At 37.5% G+C, this 21585-nt stretch overlaps 3 protein-coding genes and 1 pseudogene across 3 annotated transcripts in view; 2 read left to right on the top strand and 2 right to left on the bottom strand.

Moving 5' to 3' along the window:
- The window catches only part of LOC113685195 (uncharacterized), a 298180-nt gene that overhangs the window by 191544 nt on the left and 85051 nt on the right, over positions 1 to 21585 (top strand). The gene's annotated exons all lie outside the window — the stretch shown is intronic.
- LOC149042472 (uncharacterized) lies at positions 110 to 2361 on the top strand. The gene is made up of 2 exons (XM_089213336.1): positions 110 to 289; positions 1215 to 2361. The coding sequence occupies exons 1-2, from the start codon at positions 273 to 275 to the stop codon at positions 1960 to 1962; spliced, it is 765 nt and encodes a 254-aa protein (XP_089069462.1). The 5' UTR covers positions 110 to 272; the 3' UTR covers positions 1963 to 2361.
- LOC149042471 (uncharacterized) lies at positions 210 to 3649 on the bottom strand. The gene has a single exon (XM_089213327.1). It carries the CDS (start codon positions 3463 to 3465, stop codon positions 2398 to 2400), a length of 1068 nt encoding a protein of 355 aa, XP_089069453.1. The 5' UTR covers positions 3466 to 3649; the 3' UTR covers positions 210 to 2397.
- On the bottom strand, positions 4450 to 6586 carry LOC149042470 (uncharacterized; annotated as a pseudogene).

Genomic DNA, 21585 nt, shown 5'->3' with positions numbered 1-21585 from the left:
TGGCGAGCTTTGGCTTGGACTGGACAAAATACACCCCCTGACAGGAGCTGCTGTGACTCATTTACTCAACACCATGGCTATCCCTTCACAACCAAGGATCAGGACAATAGGGACCTTACGATCCGACAACGGCGACGGCGACGTGGGACTTTTTTACTTCCGGTTACGTACTGCGCATGAGTAGATTTCTGAGACGGCGGTGTCCCTTCACGCGCGGACGTTTAGAAGCCTTGTTTGACGTTGTGCGAAAACGTGGAAATTAAAACCCAACTATGGCAAAGGAATCAAGGTAAAAACGAGACTTTGCGACTAAATTTAAAGAATACTAGTTTGTTTGAAATATCCGAAACGAACAGAGCGTGGAGTCTTTAGTATACGACCACAAACTGAATGGAGAGAGAATTGACTTATTTTGCTTTGTATTTGTTTGTGATTGTACTTCACTCGCTATCACTGAGCTTCCTTATCACTTACTTTCCAACTTTTTTCTCGATCAAAAAAAGAGAACAATTAAGCTTAATTTTATTTTGGGTTTACTAGGAAATAGTAGAGAGATTTTGTCGGCAGCGGTACTAGATTCGACCGATGCAAAGTGTATAAATACTTTCATTGAGCTAATTTTCATTTATAATCGTAGATTAACCTTATTTTACAAGGAACTCACTGGCTGGGTTGAACAGTTATATCGACGAATTCCGATACCGCAAATATTGCTTTATTTATAACTGAATCAAAAACAAATACAAAACAGAGACGTTCACATAATTTCCACTGTTTCCTAATTAAATAAGAATTATTTTACAAAATCCAAACTTTATTGATTGCCCAATATTTTGCTCCAAATGCTACACATTTTTTTAGTAATTCATGACTGTCTTCATTTGAAAGCGTCCTTCCAACCTTAATTGTATGTTTCCCTCATTTGGAAGGCAAAGGATAGCCATCATGTATTCTCATGATCATTTCTTTATCTGTCAACAAGTTCAGCTAATTTATTGGAGGACTAAAGAAAACAAAGATATTGTCTAATATTATGATGATCTAGTTAATACCACCCAAAGCAAGTTATGTTATTTGTTTTAAAAACTTTGATCATGATTAGGACCAAGTGCTAGTAAATCTCAGATACAATGATAATTTTATTGTTAGCAAATTTTGCTGATATACTGATACTTCTTCCTCATGAAGTAATTTTTGTTGCACTGCACTTTCAGTCAATCAATGAAATGGAATGAAGAACACGAATTGCTTATGTTGAGGGAATTGATGCTTTTGCAGCCATGGCTGCACAAGAAAGGAACTAGTGAGAGAGGAGATGATTGGGAAAAGCTGGCAGTATCCTTAAATGCTATTCCTTATCCCCAATTCCGTGTTACTCAACGGTCTGTTCGTGACCACTATTCAACAATGGAAAAGAAAAGAAGGAAAAAAGTCAGGGAAGAAGACAGAGCCTCGGGTATTGCCCCTGAAGAGGACAAGGAACTAGATCAACTGTTAGATGAAACCATTGAACTCTTTGATGAGTCTGACAAAATCACAGATCAAACAAAACAAAAGCAGGAAGAAGAAGCAAAGAAAGCAGAGGAAATGCGGAAGAGATCATTGGAAACTTTTAAAGATAGTGCCAAAAGGAATGCCGATGAACAGCAAGGAGCAAGACCGAAAAAGGGCAGAGCTAGTGGTGCAAGCACTCTGGCTTACCTGAAGGATAGGGCAGAAGTAGAAGCTACTTTAAAACGTGATGAATTGGAGATAAAAAGGCAAGAGTTAGCACTGCAAGCAAAGGAGCAGGAAGGAAGACAACAGCAATTGGATATGATGAACAAGCAAACTAGAGATACCCAGCAGCTTCAGCAGCAGCAAATGCAGCAGTTTATGCAAATGAATGCAAACATGATGCAACAGCACCAACAACAAACCCTTGCACTTATGGAACTAATGAAAAAGTTTGCTGGGAAGTGATGCTGGTCAATCTCTGCAAGAGGTCATTTAAATGCACAAAGAGTTCACATTTTTATTAACTTGAACATTTTCAAGGAAGTTAAAAATTAAAGATTTATAATAATAACTACTTGTTTACATATATAGTTGTAAAGGAAATGTTGCTTAATTTTGCCAACCTTTGAAAGTCGCCGAATTGATGTTATGCCAGTATCAAAACTGGGGCTGAGCCTTTATCAAGGCAATAGGGCTTATCCAACTATAGAATTGCATTACTCTCTGTAAACATGCTCACCATTATTTGTTCTCATTTAATAGTTTGTTTTGGTGGCATTTATTTCACTTTAATTCCAATATGTTAGCCTTTCTCGATTGCATAATTTTTTTTATTAAAAAGCAGTTCAATTTTCGAAAGGAAAAGTGTTATGTAACTTTTGTAAAACCTGTTTGGCAGACTTAGTGAAAATAATCCCCAATTTCTGGGGGAGAAACATCAAAGTAGTCTGATGTGGTGGATCCGTAACAACAAACTCGAGCATTGTGAAGAAGGGCACATGTCACATACATTTTGCCAACAGCACTTAAACTTATTTTCAAGTTTTTTTTGAAATCCAGAAATTTAAAATAATTTATTATATCACCAAAAATCCATTCAACAGAAACTCTGACTTCACTCATAGATTCATTCCATGCAGACTGTATGGGAGTTAGTCCAGCCCCTCGAAAAGGTCCTTGCAGATGTAGTCGAAGAGGATATGCCGGATCTCCATAAATACACAGGGGGTTCCCATTTGTGTCCACTGAAAATCGTTGCAATTGGTTTAACACTCCAGATCTAGCTAACATCCCACTGTCATGTCTCTTTCCCTCGACAGGCCCAAACAGGTTGGCAATAAGGCCACTGGGTGCTGCGATAGATTGAAACTTTATAGCATGGACTTTTTTGTGACCATTGTATAAGCACTTTTGGTTTTGTCCTGGTCGGCATATGGGCCTCACAGTACCGTCAACAAACCCCCAACAGTTGTAAAGAGCAGCTCCCCTGTTGTGAACTGCAACGGCAAACTCCTCTAAATGATCGGGTCTTAACCAATCCTGGTTCAAATCATTGAGAAGTCGGTTCCATGTTTGATACATCTTGTTCATAACAGCATTTGAGATCATACACAATTGTGGTTCTGGCCTTCCAAATCTGGGTATCATGTCTACGTATCTACAGGGATAGGCAAATCTTTTAAGAAAAATGCACAATGCCTCAACCATGTCGACATTTACACCATTGTAGCAAACGATCCGATCCGGTAAAGTAAACACCTCTGCCAAGTTGTAAATGTCATTCTTGTAAAATCTAAACTCAGTTTTACATTCATCATCGGTCATCTTGTCGAGATCGAAACACTCGTAGTTAGTGTACGGTAAATCCGGATTTTTAGGCTTGTGTAAATCGTAGAGAAGCACGAATTCTTCAGCGTTAATCAAACGGGAAGCATGAGCCAGGAGAATAGTGTCACGGAACTTTGGCATGGCTTTCTAAAAAACTTTCGTTGACTTAAACACGATAAACATCAATGACCGTCGTCAACGTTCTCGCTCGTAAAATTCGTAATCTCAATTTTGGCGGGAACGCCAACACGACGTGGCCCCGCTCGACCCAGACTTCTCACGTTGCCGTCGCCGTCGCCGTCGCCGTTGTCGGATCGTAAGGTCCCTAATGACAGCTATGACGGTAACTGTGCTAAGGAACTTAAAGGAGCTTTGTAGTACTTGGCCTGTCATAGCTCAAACCTCAACGGTTACTATCATCGTGGGAAACACTCATCACATGCTGATGAAGTCAACTAGTATCACCGGAAAAGTTACCATTACTCTGCAAGGAGAGCTGAGCTGAGATGAAAATCAGACCTGTCAAGTTTTAAAGCTTAGGTTAGATGCATTATACCGACATAATTTTGGGTATAATGTTATTGTAGGAGCGTCGATTTTTTCATCTACTCCCTCCCCCATCAAAGAGCCTTTCAGACTAAACATTGTATATGATATCTCTATTCGAGCATAAAGTATGACCACGCTAGATCTCGAAAATACAATATATACCCATGAAACCAAAGAAAGCTTAGGCCTGACTGAGTATCGTAAGCAAAGGGCCGAATAAAAAAGTTTTTTTCGGCACGAAACCTTGCCTGGGAGAAAGGCAAAAGGTCAGACAAACCTCGCCAAAGTCTCGCTCAAACTTGACCTTGAATGGAACCAGGTAACAGACTCAATGAAAGTGATGACTTACTTTTGATTCTCAAAAATCTCGTTGCACAAATAAAAGGAGCTGTGTGCCAAAAATGAAATGCGGTGGGGGGGAGGGGGAGAAAGGGGAGAGGAGGGAGAGGAGGAGAGGGGGGAGAGGGGGGGGGAGGGGGAAGAGACACCGCGTCTTCGTTAGGACTAATTAATAGGGTCAAGTCAGGTCGAAATTCCTTTTAAATTTATTTCTTTTAGTGAGCTAGTATATATGCTTTAAACCTCCACTGGTCTGATTTTCACCTCAGCCCTCTTCATAGACTTCCAGCTATTCCATCTGACTCCAAAAGTAGTAGCTGAGTCCTCTCCATGACGATAGACACCATTCAGGTTTGAGTAATAACAGTCAATATGCCACCAGCCTCCTTTATATTTCTCAGCACAGTTACTGCTATGGCTGTCATGACCCCGATCTTAAGTTGAAAAGGGATTGCCGTAATGTTGAGTAAGGAAGCCGCCAGCTGTTCCTAGAGTAAAGTAAAACTCGAAATTAGCTCCCGTGAGATATTCACAAAGACGTCATATGATCCAGCCTTACCTAAGAAGCAAAGACACAAATTACTGTTGCTCTTGGTCGAGAAAACTGAGTCAAAGTTTTGAAAAGTAAATATCAATTCCGAGTCTTCATAGATAATGCCTATGAAGTTCTCCAAACTGCACTTATACAAATGACCAAAAAACATTTAAGCCGTTCGTAAAACAACTAAATAGAACTGGTTAAATTAAAACAATTACTTTTATTTGCTTCAAACAGTTTACCCGAATATTTTCCAACGCTCAACTGGTACTTTTTTCTATCAGTCCCTACTACAAATATGTCGTACTCGGCGTAAGAAGTTTTGGCGCCAAAATCTTCCAAATCGACTTGAAGCTTGCTCGAGGATTTTGTCAAGCGGTGTATTTTTTCCAGTCCCAGCCAAAACTCGCCATCAAGGTTACCGAAGCCATTCTTGTAGGAAAGGAAAGAAATTAGTAGAGGAAAGGAAGGAAAGGTTCAATCGATATCAACTCTTGCCAGATCCGGCAATAAAGTAAGTTTGATTTACCTGAAGCATTCCTTAAACTATTTGCGTGTCCTTAATTTCTCAAATCAATTTTTAGTTTCACGGTATAATACAATAATAAAGAAGAATGCGTTCCCAAAGAAGTTTGGTGCGGTACGTTGTATTTATCAGTGGATTTTGTGCGGTTCAGCTAGCGGTGGTAAAGTGCCTTTATAATTCTCCATGGGCCAAAAGGTACAATCCCGAGCAACAACTTTCTCTTGTAGTAAACAATTCCTGAATTGTGAGTCTCGTTTCTTTAATCTCGGGCCCAGGAAATTGAGGATTGTTTCAATAACCCTTAAGTACTCCTGTGGAATTGTCGGGTATACATAGGAAATCATATGGACTTGATTGTATTTCCTGATATATGGGCACGAGTGATGTCCAGAAAAGTATTCAAATGTGCACGAGCCTTGGGCGATTGCAAATTTCAAAACTCTCCAAACATCACAAATGACCATAAATCACGAACTACACGAAAAGGTTTACACGATGTTTTATCTATCATATACTCAACAAACTTATTCCATCGCGCTAGTTTGCATGCCTTACGTCTTTGCTCGCATGTTTTTTTTAAACCGATCAAAAATATAAGGTTACCACATGTCAAATCAAGCATAAAGTTTTTGAAAGTTTCTTAGTTCTCAGAAAAAATGTAAGCTTACACTCATGAACTGAAAAGTGAGTGTTTGAAGCAGCAGTAACGATCGTCAGAAAATGGTTTGATCCCAATCGGCCGCAGTGGATAGCATTCTGATCTACCGACTTTCGTGAACTGTATCTTGCCCCTGAATCACGTTAAATGTGGCTTGACAGTTGTAAAATTAAGGTCTCTTGTGTTCACCTGTTCACATGTCGAAGAAGCTGCAGGAAAAGGCCACATTCCTGATACACCTGGGAAACTGCTAGAAGCGGCTGGCTATGGAGCCTGAGGCATGCTAATAGTTGCCGTTTGCTTGCGTTATTTTCGTCGAAATCTTAAAGAAATATTGCGCTTGCGTGCCAAGTCACCTAGATTATCGACTGCCTTTCGACGCTTGCTGCCTAAGCTTCTTCGCAACAATCTTCCTTGTGGTGTGGCTGATCAATTTCTTCTTGCTTTTCTAGAGAGGTGTTCTCTTTACAACGCTTTTCATCATATTATCGATGCTGTTTACGCCGAGCCACTGCTTCATGTACCTCACATTTATTTTTGGGTTTTCGATTATGGTGCGGTAAGTACCTTTATCTCGTAGCTCTTGAGGACGTCTATGAAGATAATGCTTCAGTAACCGAACGGGACATCTCTGACCACCAGTAACGAGCATTTTGAGCGGAACACTACATTTTATCGAGTTGTTTGCGCTGGTATTATTCAAATTTTGCCCGACACTCAACCAGTCTGTGTTGCTTTCAAGGTAATTTTTTTTCGCATATTCTTTAAATTGCTCGACTATGTCTTTTTTTGGCGGAAAATCTGCAATTCAAAGCAGATCAATGATTTACATGATAGTGCTTATTTGTATATTTATGGAAGTACGACCCTAGAAAGGTACTAATAATTTTGGTTCTTCCGTTTACGGTATCAAATTTTCGGAGAATTTTGTATGGGTTCCGACATAGATTTGACTCAAATGCGACCTCGACCATATCTACAAGTTTCGGCCGGGCCGGGTTACATAAAGCGCATCAAAGTTTTCTTCCGTCGTCGCTTTCGGAAAACTGTTCTCTACTCGGAATAGGTAATCGAAGATAATGTCTGCGAACAAATACCCAAAAATATTTTCGCCTCAAATCGAATGGAATTAAGTTCTATCAAATAAAAATACATTCTACATGATTAAAATTTATAGCTACCTATTGCTATGTTTACTGCGAATTTGGATGTCTTCATTCAAATTGGACTTCTACTAGTGATGCTTACTATAGTGGAACACCTGACGCTTTAATTTTGAACTTTACATTACCTACCTAACAGTCGTGTTGAGCACATCGAACTTTCCAACCATATTAGTCTCAAACTTTTGGATAACCTCCTTCATGAAAGCTTTGGAATCTTGTTCCCTTTTATCAAGCATTTTCTCCACAGCTGTTTCGAAGCGAGCTTCTAGTAAATTGATAGCTTGATAATGGTACAGAGCCGCTCCTACAACAACCAGTGCCGCGATGGTTCTGTATAAAGACCATTCAGGTGCAATATATAGCTGTTGACTAATCTCCTTATGAATCCAAATCTCTGACCATTAGTAGTTTGATTTACCACGACACTTTCTTGAGTATCGGTCATAATTCAAAGCGAAAGCATAAAGAAAAATATCGCAAATGCAACGCACAACAGCAAAAGAAGGAAGTTGTTGCGTGACGAACATGTATCAAATCGAACATGTTGAGGTGTGCTTCAAAATAGGTAAGTTTGGATAATACGTAGCTGAAGGTAAACAAAACATAGAAAGCGGGTGGAACCTGTTGAGCTGTGCTTCAAAAAAGGAAATTTGGAGTAATAGGTATTACACTGTGGCAGTGTTATTTTCAATATGGTGGTAAAGGCGATAGAAATCGGCCGCTTTTGACCGAACATTTGCTAACAGCTAGACTTGATTTTTTCTAGTTCTACCATTAAGAAATGTAATTCAACTGACACTGAATCTGCAGAAGTATTTTGGAGGAAAATGCATTAGTAAGTGGGTGGTGTTCATTTTCCCCACCTCTAGAGTTAACGATAAGGTGCTGCGTTATTAAATCAAACTTCGGCAGCAGGGAAAAGTTGTAGATACATTTCTGTACCTGGAAGGGGGGATCCAAACCAATTGAAGTGCAATTTGGAATAAATAGGCATGAGTAATATTTTTTCAAAGACTAACAAAATATCACGAGCCTGTAGGGTGAGAGCAATTTGTGGTCTTTGAAAAAATTTACAAGTACTTATTTATTCCAAATTGCACAAGAAAATCGTGTGATTATATCTTAATAATATGCATGAAAAAATACGAGAGCTTATCATAATTATGCAGAAGCAAAACGCACGCATCAAGTGCAAAAATAATTAATTCAAACCGTACTTTCGGTCAAAACAACCGCATACGATCAAAACAATAATATAACATGATATAGTTCAAAGTCCAGCTAAAAGGTTCAAGGAATTGTTCAGTCTGGTTTCTTGCCTCTTTTGCTTCTTGCACTGCTTTGAATTACCTGAAAACTGCCTTTATCTTAACCAATTAGAACTGAGTAATTTTTCCCTGTATCTTATTGACCCATTAACAACAAACATGAAAAAAGTTATGCGCATCCAATTGGCTGAAAACAAGTGCATTTTCCATGTAACACAAATGCAAAGTTGAGCACAATTGCAAAGTTGTTTCATGAGTACTAATGACAAATAGCGCATGCTGCTATAATTACATCTATCTTGACTTTCTGAGATGTGTTTTTCATGCAAATTATTAACAAGTAACAAGAGTTCTTAATGTGTATTTTAGTGTAAATAAGCACTTGTTCTCCTCATCATCAAATTGTCGTTGAAATCATGTTGTTACCTCTATGAACTCCCATAAGTGGCTAAGACAGCATTTCAATACAACACCAAGCAAACATTTAATAATGAGAATAAACAAAAATATAAAAAAAGGATGATTATTTGATCCAATACCAAATTCTCTAAACTAATATCATGAGAATTGTATTACATACAGTAAAGAGAATCACTAAATGAGATCTTGGGAGAAAGATGAGGAAAACATTTCTGATGATTTCCCCACTCCTGTAGCAGCCAACCCAGCAATGGTTTTGATAAAAATGACGAGAAAATAATATTACAACTGTGCTTTTAGAGACCTTTGACATGCAGACATGCTTTTTTTTGTTAGGGGTACATGTAATAACCTAGCAAGTTTAGATCTCATTCTAAAATAACATTTTTTCACGGGATAAGAAACAGAATTGCTTTAGGTTTGGTTTTATGTGGCTCAATCAAAGAACATTTTAATTATTTAACATGCAATTGGTGCTATTCACTACAAAATTTTGTGTTCCTATGACGGAAATATTTGACAAAAAGCTATCTACATGATTGGAAACTGTATACTAGAAAATCACTCTTTGATTTTTTAGTTCTTTTCCTTTAAGATCATTAATACTACTTGTTGTCTTTTTGAAATATGGATTGATTATGTGCAAAATTAAGAAAATGACCAAAAACATCAAATTCAGCTGATTCTCATGTTTTCAGGTAACCCACTAACCCTAAAATTCCTTTAACCCTTTAACTCACTGAAGTGATTAGCCAGAAACTTCTCCCTACAATATCCACTCACTATCCAGCAAACAGGTAATGCAAATACTCAAATTTATCAGGTAGAAGTTGTTATCTTGATCTAACACCAAATTCCCATACCTTATTCACAAGGAAATGTGTAGCAGCTAGAGTGGAGAGGAACAATCTGATCGTGGAAGGGTTAAAAGAGGGGTGGAAATCTAGGAGTCATTGTTGCGACTTAATATTTAAATCTTTGGTAAATGACTGGATATTAAAACATCTAACAGATGTCCTGGAATGTCATCAAGTATAAACACTATCTCCTCTGCCTTGATCCTAATCAAACAGAATTTCTATTATTTTGGAAACCGGTACTAGGTGATTGAGGTTTCCTGCATAATATTGACATCCTACAGTAATTATTGAGTAAAAATGTCCCAACTGATCAGTTAAAAACATAGTAATGTATAAAAACATGTTCAATTACCACAAATAAAGACACTAATTAAAGCAGAGTGCCTTAATGAAAATGTTAATTCTTACAATGTCGTGGATTAGTGGGTCAACTGAACTTGACCAGTTGAAATCAATTTGATGTCTGCCAACATTTTATACAAAATAACACCGCATTTTCTGTCACGGTTGTGCTCTCGCAACCGCAAATACCTGCACAATTTTTGACGGCCTATAATCTTTACAAAACCCTCCAAGCACAAAAGCAATCGATATAGAACAAAAAATGCCGTTGGAAGGTAAGCTTTGAAATTGTGGCCTGGCTTCAATTCAACATACACAGTGGTTGGAAAAGCAATTCCAGAATCAGTGTTTCACGATTTCTACTGTAAAAGGAAATAGTTGCTGTTAAAAAGCCGTAGGTTGAACTTTCGTCAAACAAAATCACAAGACGATTGTGGAGTATTTATATGTCAAGAGACTCCTCTCATTCCTCTGATTCAACTGTCCTCTATTTAATAATGAAGACTGTATATTTACTATACAATACTCTTGATTAGCTATCTTACTTTTACTTATAAAAGTAGATTTACGGCACCATTGAGGAATAGGAAGTTTCGTTACAGCGGTAACGCTATGTAACGCAATACACTACAACAATCATTTTTGAAAGAAATAAAAATTCCTTCACCTTGAAAATAATTATCTGCACTTCTAAATAACTTGAGTTGCAAATATATTTTTAAATATGTATGTTAGCAAAATTTAGTACCGGCCAAAATGAAAAGGCCACTTTAAAGCACTACAAAACCTTAGGATCTTTCTCGAAACAACCTTTTTGTGTTCGAATCCTCTCTCTAATCAATTTATCCTCCACTGTGTGCACCAAAGAAGCGAATTAGTCGGGTTTCGTTGCTACGTTTCTGTCCTTGACGAGCGAGTAGTGCAAATGGCGATCGAAAGCTTCCTTTAGACTGTTCACACCTTCCACAATCGGAAGTCGTCGAAGAGAGGTTTGCCGCTTCCGTTCAACATCCGTCAACGGTTTCTCACCCGGAGTACAAGAAACACTGCGTTCAATAAGTCGGTAAAAGGTAAAACGAGTAACATACAAATAAAATTAACTTGTTGCCTTGCGTAAGGTAGGTGTGATATTTTTAAGATAACAGTCTATTGTTTATGCTTGTGACTTTTTTCACAATAGTAGTCTGATAGCATTATTTCCCTTAGGATCAGAATAGGCAAAAATTATGGAGTTGTGCTCTGTTTCCTCTGGCGGTCGCATGTATATTTTGATTCGATCAAAGTATATATGAAGAGGGTAAAGCTAGCTACAATAGGAATACGAACTGATCAAAATGGGCATTCATCCTTGCATTGAGTGTGATGATGAAGTTAGCCCTTGCAAAAACAATCCTATTTTATTTATATTTTATGTCTATTTTAATGCTATCACATCTATTTTTATACTATTTTATTCTATTAGACTTATATTTTATTCCTATTTTACCTGATGGGGAAAATAGAGCCTCTATTTTAATTGTTTTACCTCTATTTCAAACCTATTTTAAAGCAAGATTGAACAAGGTGATGTATTTTATTTCTATTTTCTCTAAACAAGTGGAAAAATAACCAGAAAAACAGACTAGTTTAATCCTATTTTATTTCCTACATCAGTAAAATAGTGATAAAATAGTCTGTTTTATATATAGTTTTTGCTGATAGGACATGCTATGGCCATTTGGAAAATATGAAAAAATAGGCTATCACAATCCCATTTCGTCAAAGAGAATGTTGAGTGATTACAAAATAGGTTTAAAATAGACTGTTTTATTTCTATGTTTTGAGGTGGATTCCATTCCATTGCAAAATATGTATTAAATAGTCTATTTTAATTCGATTTTCTCCAAAGTATCCTAGACCCATAATATTTAAACAGCAACTAGACGCGTAGTGTAATAATCAGTCATATTTTATTCCTATTTTATTTATGAATTCAAGCTTAACTAACAATGTATTGTTGTTCTTTATTACAAAATATAATTTTAAGGCCGCTGTTTGGTACTTGCAACAATCATATCTTCACTACATACACTGGAATTCAAAATATAAGTCACAGTTACTGTGCTTACGAGATAAAGAAGGGTTCAAAATTGAAAACGTCAGGCCGACGTCTGCATTATTGTAGCTGTCAAGTTTCCGTTTAAGTTTCTTTCTTTGTCAAAGAGTTGAACGCGAAGGCTTGCCTTTAGCATCGAATCTCCACTTTTTATTGCCCGGATCGTCGCTTGAGTCATATTTAACTGATGAACAAATCGATCAGCACGGCAACCAAGCTTGCTCAGAGTGGGTTTTGAGTCTTTGTTTCATGACAGGACGGAAAAACGCGTGGACTGTAAGTACCTCCCGTTGTTCCATACAAAGCCTTAGAAAACTTTTCTAAGGCTTTGTATGGAACAACGGGAGGTACTTACAGTGCATGCATTATCCGTCCTGTCATGCTCGACAACTTCCGGCCACAAATCGTGCATTTGTGATACGATCAATTCTTGTCGATTATTTCTAATAGAACGAGCCCACATCGCTATTTATATCATTATCAGAACATGGATCCAAGGGACGGGCGGTCAGAGAAATCAGTATAAACTTGTGCGCTTCTCTTGAAACTGCAATCGGGCAAACCAGTGGATTCTCTTTGCTAGCCGATGACCATTCCCAAAAGATCCACGTGATATGTCCGTAATCGGAAACAAAGAAGACTCCATTTCGCGCTCATCTTTGAATGTACTTTTCAACGGTTGATCGCTCATACGTCATGTTATTTCTTTTCTCCACTGTTTTGCTTAATATAATGTTTCTAAAGATGGGTTTTATTGTGGTTCAATGGGAAAACGAGAACAGCGTGAGTGTTTTAAGTGAAAAGAAAGTCGTTGGCGCCGTGGAGTTAAAAGACGGGACAACAGTTGACATATCGACTGGTACGAACAAGACATGGCCAGAAATCCGTGACAGCATGGCCGCCACGCACGCGCATCGATGTCGAACTCGGTCTTAGGTTACAAACGAGTCGCAAAATCACTACAAGGAAAACAGTGCGCTTTCAGCTAACCTTCTTTTAATAATTGCTCCTGTGTTACAACCGCCAGAGGAGACAAGTTCTTCCAGATCGCAAAATAAAGTGGATTATATGTACAACCTTTCGCTGCGTGCTCTGTGGGCATTTGCATGTGTTAAAGCGGTTCCCGAAGCAATTTTTGATGGACGTAGAAATCCTCGCACTCCGCCATACATTTTCTTAATAACTGTCCGAAGGTAGCATAAATCGTCGAAAATCAACCCACTTCACGGGTTCACAGGAATGTTCTTCCAGATCGAACTGGTTTGTTCACATGCTAAACTTCATTTATAGTGCAAAAATAGGAGCCATTGAAGCCACTAAATCGGTTCCAAACTTGGTGGAAAAACGGCCCAAATACTGCTAAATAGTTCTCAATGTGACGCCATTTTTAAAACCCAAAAAAAATTTCGGGAAAACGCCATGTTTTTAGTCGACCGTCAACCGTAGTTTCTAGCCCCTTCGTCCTCCATCTTGAATCCCAAAATGCTTTACTTGACCTATGTAACCGTGCCTTTAATAAATTGTGCAATGGCGTTACACAATATCCGAAAATTTGCAAGTAAAATGAGCGACGAATTTAGAGTCGAGTGGCCATTTATAGAGCTACGATTTTGAAAGTTTGTGGTGTGTAAAAATTGCGATATTCGTTACGTGATCAAAATCTTACCAAAGAATAGATATAACGGCTTGAATTAAGCTTACATAAAGCTCAGCGCAACAGAAACTCGAATGATTCTGAGAATCAAACGGTCACTTGTATGCCGCCGTTTTTCAAGTTTACACTTTACAATGAAATAAATCTATCAGTAAGGTTTCAAGATTACCTTTAATTGGTTACGTTTTGGAACATTCTAGATTCATAATACAAACTGTGATTTACCAAACCTGATTACATAAATAAGCCCTCCTCGATAAAAACAAAATAATGTGTTCAGCCCTTTTTTAGTAAATCTAAGGAAGAGATGTGCTAACTCCAATATAAAAATCATTCAGTAAAACAGATAATTCCCAATCCCATTGCACTTTGTTAAATTAGGATTCCAATGAATGCCCTTTTCCTTATAGCTATCTAAGGCCTTGTCTGAGCTAATTTTTTTATGCAATGAAATCCAGATAGAAAATGGAAAGGCTTCTTTTAGACAACCTCATTCAAGGCCAACAGAGAAAGCTGCGAGCCCAGGAAAAAAAACAAACAGCAGCTAAGTCTGCAGTTTAGGATAACTCCATGCTAATTTATTGTTACAGTTACAATAAGATTTTAATTTAAAAAATCATTTTTATTTAACTGTAATTAACCCCTTCACTCCCAAGAGTGCTAGGTCAAAATTGAGAAGAAATCTTTGAATTCCAATGTGCAGAATCCATAAAAACAAACAGTAGAACATGAAAGTGCTGCTTGACAGCTTAAAGGGGTTAAATACCATTTGAATCATCATCCAAAATTAAATGATTCATTTGAAGATTATTTTTTGACTGACAGAATTTATTGCAGTAAATATAATTCAAGTTATTGTATTTTATGGAAAAGCATTAACAGATTTATTCACAATTTGTGTCAAACCAAATTTAATGATTGATTAGGAATATTTCTTATGAATAGCTGTAATTGAGGATAAGAAAAGAAAAAGAAATCAAATTCCATCCTTATATTATTACTTGTTGATGTTGATATACAATCAAAAATATTCTACATGTAAACCTGAGTTAAGCATGTAAATAAATTTCATTGAATATTTGAATTTTTAGTTGAGATTTTTGAATTTTCAGTATTTATTTCATGTTAGTTGCCTTAAGAGCGAATTTTTTTTTATCACCGCGTGGGAGGTGGCACATGATCGGAAAAATCACTATCCTCATATTTCGCTCAGAGATACCTTAGGGTAAGTCTGTAAACGTGGTATAATTTTTTTGTTCAGAGCTGTTTTTATTTTCTAGAAAATCACCAAACACTGTATCGAGCCCCAACCGCCATAAAATGGCCGAAATGAAGTCGACGAGTAGGGCAACAAAACCTTTATTCCTCAAAAGCGCAAAAGAAAGCAAGTCTTTCTGAATTTTACCTATTTGTATACGAGGTATTAAAAAATGATTTGAATCTAATAACGGGCTTGTTGACATAACTATGAATTATTGGCGAATATTTGAAAATTGCCAAAATTTGATTGATTAAAAATTTCATTTTGGAGCAGTTTTTCAATAAAAATTTTTCCTACCTGGTATAACTCGGAATCACTTGAGATGAGCATTTTTACAAAGTGGAAAGAATGTTCTTTCCATGGATATAAAAATTAATTTGGGGCTCTTAATTACTGGGAAGAAGTAGCCCGGTCTATTTCGTGCAAATCGCAATGCCGCCATGTAAACAACCGCAGATAATCCAATTAGGCTTTTTATTATCGAAGCCATAATTCCAACAAAATCTTATCGCTTTGACCTATACTAGATTGTAAACTGGATTTCTTAAGCTCACCTGGCGAAAAACACCTTTCTAAGATTGGTTCCTTGCCTCAATCTTGTTATAAAGAGACTTGACAACAGCTTCGATAGTACAGCACTACAGGCGGTGTATACCAAATTACAATGAAAACATCTCACGAAGGTTCCTGCCGGAAACGTCGCATTGCTGGACAGTTAAAACCATATTTCAGCTTGGAACACTCACATTTTACAAGTCTTCCTTTCACAATAAGAACGGAAGTTTGTTTTTTATAGAACGAGCCAGAGCATCCTGACAGATGAAGTGAATCATTGACGTTCGTTTTTTGCGATGGTGTCACGCAATAACATGTCACTCGAAAGGAGGCTCGGTTACCAATACGCTCTTATTTTCTTTCCTTCTTATCCCCTATTTTTTTATTTCCGGGAAAAAGTTTTAAATCCAGAATTTAAAATTACCGTTGTTTGCATTTTTTAAGCGCGATACCACACACGGACATTCCTAAGGTATTCTTCAATGCAGCGACACTTAGATTGTGGTAAACACGAGCGAGCTCTAGAGCGCGAGACCTTAACAGACAGAGCTGTTAAGGTGTATGGAGAGAAACTGGAGGGAGAGACCCCTTCAGTACCAGAGGTTATGGCAAACAGTAGACCTGACATCATACCAGATTCGTGCAGAAAGTACCAATGGGCTGGGCACTAAGGGCTGGTGCTCCACGAAAGAGATTTACTTCCAGCCAGAAGGCCTATCTTACTGTCAAATTTAAACTGGGGGAACAATCAGGACAGAAAGCAGACCCGTGCGATGGTAAGCGCCAAAGATGCGAGTGGTAACCGCCTGTTTACAAGCGACGATTTCCTTACAGCAAATCAAATAGCTGCCTTCTTTTCCCGACTGGCTGCGAAAAAGACCCTCCAGGATGACGAGGAACAGTCTGATGACGACTTGGAGGCCGCTGCAAGTGAAGCAAGAATCCAAGAGCTGTCGAATGCGGCTTTAAAGGAACTGGCGCTTAGACGCCCTATCACATATAATGCGTACAATCTTTGTGAAATGGCAGCAAAGTCCAAGTTAAAGAGCTTTTCCATTTCATTGCTGAAGGATATTTGCTTATTTTTTAGCATTGATATCAGCGATATCTCCGTTCATCGTAAGCAGCCTTACGTGAGCAAGATCGAAGCCCTTTGTTTTAGCTGTACCTGTCAGCAGTGACGAACTACATGTAGCTTGAATATTGGTTTCATTGACCAGGAAAACACCTAAAGTATATGACACTGTATTCTTTTCCTTCCTTTCTATCTTTCTTTCTTTCTTTCTTTCTTTCTTTCTTTCTTTTTTTGCTTTATAAAACCCATTCAGTTAGCTGGTAGATTTCTTGAATCTCCGAGGGTACGCCGCCTCTGTCTTGTCGAGAATTCGGGATCTCAAAGAATGGCCGATTAATTGTTTGATTAAGGGACGGGAAACAACTTTTTCCGAGTTCGAGTTGAGAAAACTGTCAAGTTTCTAGCGATGGCCATTATCATCGTAGCAATCAAGGTACAAAATCGAAAGGTTTAAATTGATGAGCACGCTATCGTAAGGAAAATTTAAAAAAACAACAACAACAACAAAAACAAAAAACAGAGATTGTGTAAGTCCAAAGCTTTAAAAAATGTAATTGTAATGACCTACAGTCAGGCGATATCAAATAACACGTACTGTCTCGCGGCCTGATACAAGCGGCCGACTTTGTGACTCGAAGATTTACGTTTTTAGTGAAGTTTGACGTTCAAAGTGCTTAGATAAAGCACGAAATTGTTAGTCTGTTGTTCTGTTTACATAGTCGGTAGAATTTTTCCAGTGTCATTAGAAAAGAACGCCTCACCGTGGAACCTGTCTGCCTGCCACTGAAGGTCATGGTAGACCATATCGATCCACTAGGGACACGTAGGTGATGTATATAATCACGGAGCACTAGACAATTAACTTCCGGTTGTTTTAGTTAACTGGGAAGTTCGTCATTTGAGAGGTTACGTATGACGTTTGTTTTTCCCGCGAACGTCAAAAATTCAATTTCTGTCGTCTGTCTTTAGGCGTGTGTACACGGAATTAAGTAGGTTTGTGTTTGTCGTGAATGTGTTATTTTATTTTATTTTATTTTATTTTTTGTGCAGGATTTTTTTTAAGAATTCCATAAATAGGTAACCAAATGAAAGGCAAGCTTGCGTTTGCCGTTTGCCGTTAAACGTCATACTTAAAGTGCCTATTGATAAATATAATCTTTGCAAGCGCGAAGTCGTGGATCTACAGCGTTTTTTAAGTGAATTCGCGCAGGTTTTTGTTTAAAACATAACACTGACTAAGAAATAAATATTAGTTGGCCCTGCACTCGGTACAGCGATGTCTGCAGACGAATGCCTGTCTGGGTGTCCTGTGCACGTTTAGCGTGATTGCGTGACAAAAATGAGTGATGACACACGACTTCGTTGGTGAACATCGTTGTGCAATTTGGGGAGCCAAACGTTTCTTAACTGAAACTGTAAGCAATGAAAGCATCTTGGTTTATCGTGCAAAAAAGATTTTTGTATATACTGGAGTTGTATGGAAGCAGAAATAAGTCAAGAGGTGCGATGGTCTGCGATGATTTATGAACAGCTTCGAGTATTGTAAATGGTCAAGCCGGACGTTGTAAATACTTTTCAAGTGAACATGGCGATTTGAAACAAAAATAATGGAAACATCATTCCTTAATCACTGGTTTCAGAAGGTAAGGGTAACATATTGAGTTTCTGATAAAGCACAGCTCAAAGCGGTCAGATTTTGCAGAAATTATGGCTTCGATAATAAAAGAATAATTGGATTGTCTGCGGTTGTTTACACGGCGGCGTTGCGATTTGCACGAAATAGATCGGGCTATTTCTTCGCAGTAATTAAGAGCCCCAAATTAATTTTTATATCCTTGAAAAGAACATCGATTCCAATTTTCAGAAATGCTCATCTCAAGTGATTCCGAGTTATACCGAGTAGGAAAAATTTTTATTGAAAAACTGCTCCAAAATGAAATTTTTAATCAATCAAATTTTGGCGATTTTCAAATATTCGCCAATAATTCATAGTTATATCAATAATCCCGTTATTAGGTTCAAATCATTTGTTAATACCTCGTATACAAATAGATAATATTCGGAAAGATTTGCTTTCTTTTGCGCTTTTGAAGAATACCGTTTTTGTTGCCCTACTCGTCGGCTTCATTTCGGCCACTGTTATGGCGGTTGGGGCTCGATACAGTGTTTGGTGATTTTCTAGAAAATAAAAACAGTTCTGAACAAAAAAATTATACCACGTTTATAGACTTACCCTAAGGTATCTTTGAGCGAAGTATGAAGGTAGGGCTTTTTCTAGGCATGTGCCACATTTTTTTGATTTCACGCGGTCTCCAGAAAAATTCTCTCTTAATTTTTGCTTAAAATTCCCAGTAATTCTTAAACATTCCTAGAAATTCCTGAAAATTCCAAGGAATTTTTGGCAAGTTTTTAGATTTAGAGCCTTTTAGGGAAAGTTGTTGGTGCTCTGAGTTGGAATGCCTGGGAATTTCTAGGAAGTCAAAGTCCTGTTGGCTATTAACTTGGAATTTCTAGGAATTTCTAGGTTTTTAGAACCAGTGTTATTACAGTTGGGAATTCCTAGGAATTCTTAGGAATTCCCATTTTAAATTTACAATGTAAATTCACACCTCCTATTCCTAGGAATTATATTTTTTAACTAGGAATTGCATATACACGAGGCTCTATTTTGAACCTATTTTAAGTCTATTTATATCCTATTTTTTCAAATTTTTGTCCTATTTTATCCCTGTTTTATGTCTATTTTATGTCTCTTAGAGGTATTTTATAGGTATTTGATTCCTATTTTTTTCAACTTTTTTCCTCCTTTATTCCTATTTTCTGTGTTTTAAACCTATTTTAAAGGTATTTTTATCCTATTTTTCCCTATTTATCACTGTTTTATGTCTAATGTTTCATTAATGCTCTTTTAATCCTATTTATCATCAAATCGCATACACATTTTCTACATTTTAAAACTATTTTAAGGCTATCTATACAGTAGTTATGACTTGCCAAACAGACCATTTTCTTACTATTTTTTGTTTCAAAAAAACAGGTTTAAAATAGTAAAAAATAGCTTTAAAATAGTCAGGAAAAAAAGAGAAACATAAACTAAAATAGGGAAAAAATAGTTTAAAAAATAGATATAAAACAGGCACTATTTCTGTGAGGGAGACCACGTCAACAAGCCCTACAGTGCGACGATTACGGTCGATCATATGGCCTTTCTTACCATATGATCGATTTCTGTGTAGGCAAAGTCTTCATGGTTTTGTTAGAAACCAAGAAAACGTTTCTCAAGCTTACGAAATGTCCGTGAGTAGAAAACAAGTACATACCAAACGAACAACGCTTCATTTTTTGGTTAGAAACGGAGAACGTTTCCCTTTGTTAGAAACGAACAGCGCTTTTAGAATCGTTACTGAAACATATTTCAATTCCGAGCTTACGATCGATTTCTGTGTAGTCAAAGTCTTCATGGTATTGTTAAAAACCAAGAAAAAGTTTCTCAAGGTCACGAAACGTCCGTGAGTAAGAGACGATTACATACGAAACGAATAACACTGCATTTTGTTGTTGGAAATGAACAACGTTTCCCTCTGTTGTTAGCCAAACGTAACGTTAGGAGTTCATTACTCCTTTCTAATCCCTGCTTCTAGTTTCACTTATTGCATATCCGTAGAGGGAAGTTATCATCTACACAAATCTCTTAGTTGTTATGATAGTGGTTTTATTATGGTCAGTAATAATTTATCACATAAACTGCGGTGTTATACAGGGATTTCCGGCCTGAGAAAGCCGTAACAAAACACGTGAAAAAAATTGTATTTTTTTCACGTGTGTTGATATAGCCAATCAACTGCTGACACGTCACTCGCCTTTAGCGCCACTCGGTCAGGTTGATGAATGAACGGCAAAGCCTTCACGATTCTCAGCACAAGGAGGTTTGTCGGAACTTTCTCGGATCATGTATGGCGGCTAAAACACTAAAAAATCCGTACCGCTGATAGACAGCGAGGTTCAAACTTTTCTAGAAGGGGAAAAGGACCAATATACAAGAGTAAAAACCGATAGTTACGTTTTCAGTGGCTTTGGTGTTAGCATTTTTCGCGGCTGAGAATAAAAATCGACAACTGGAAGATTTGCCACTGGCCAATTTTGGCGGTTTACCTGAAAGACTTCTTCTGTCGGTAAGGACAAAGTCAATAAATGAGAATTTTGTAAATCGAAAATTACGACCACTGTTGTTTTTGTAATCATGATTCAGCGCATTTTTCAATTTTAAGAGTTATGGCCAACATACTTCACGATTGTTATTCGGGGATTTTCGACTCATTTATTTTCATTTATTAAGGTAGTCGGCTTTTCTAGAGGGCTATTGTGTCTATATGATAAACAAAATAATACATGGTTGCTTGTAGATATGGAATTTCTCTTCTCGTGTTCAACTCGACATCTCACTCACTGCGCTCGCTCGTGAGCTATGGAGTTAAACACTCGAAGAGAAATTCCATATCTACGCGCGCCCATGTATTATTCTCTGCATGTTACATCTGACAAACTTAGCATATTTGACCGTTCAGTTAAATCCTTGTACACCCTAACATCAGTATCCATATTCTCCATATTATTCTCTTTACATTTCCTTGGGTACTGACAGGGAGAATTTGTTTAACAATCAAGAGCTTCTTTGGTTGGTGATCATTTGTTTTATTTTGGACCTTGATGAGTGATTCAGAGCTGATATTGTAAGGAGAACTTAGATGCTGGTCACTTTTAGAAGTTAAAGGGCTAAGCGCTGGTGGAGGATTTTTGTTTACTTTGTTCGGCTGATTATCACATTGTTTACTTATACAGATTTCTTCGACAAGTTATCAAATTAAAGATTTTTAAAAAATTATTTAAAAACCTTTCTTATAACTTGGGGCATGGCGTGAGATTCTGAAGGTGTGCGAACTAGAAGAAAACATTGA

This window comes from Pocillopora damicornis, chromosome 7 (genome assembly GCF_964200805.1).
Source record: "Pocillopora damicornis chromosome 7, jaPocDami1.2, whole genome shotgun sequence".
In the NCBI taxonomy this organism is placed as follows: Eukaryota; Metazoa; Cnidaria; class Anthozoa; order Scleractinia; family Pocilloporidae; genus Pocillopora; species Pocillopora damicornis.
The sequence above is the reverse complement of the archived record's forward strand: the minus strand, read 5'-3'. Positions and strand labels throughout refer to the sequence as shown.

Bases quoted from the DNA above. Each gene is read 5' to 3' on its own strand.
- LOC149042471 (XM_089213327.1), bottom strand. From the start codon at position 3,465: ATGCCAAAGTTCCGTGACACTATTCTCCTGGCTCATGCTTCCCGTTTG.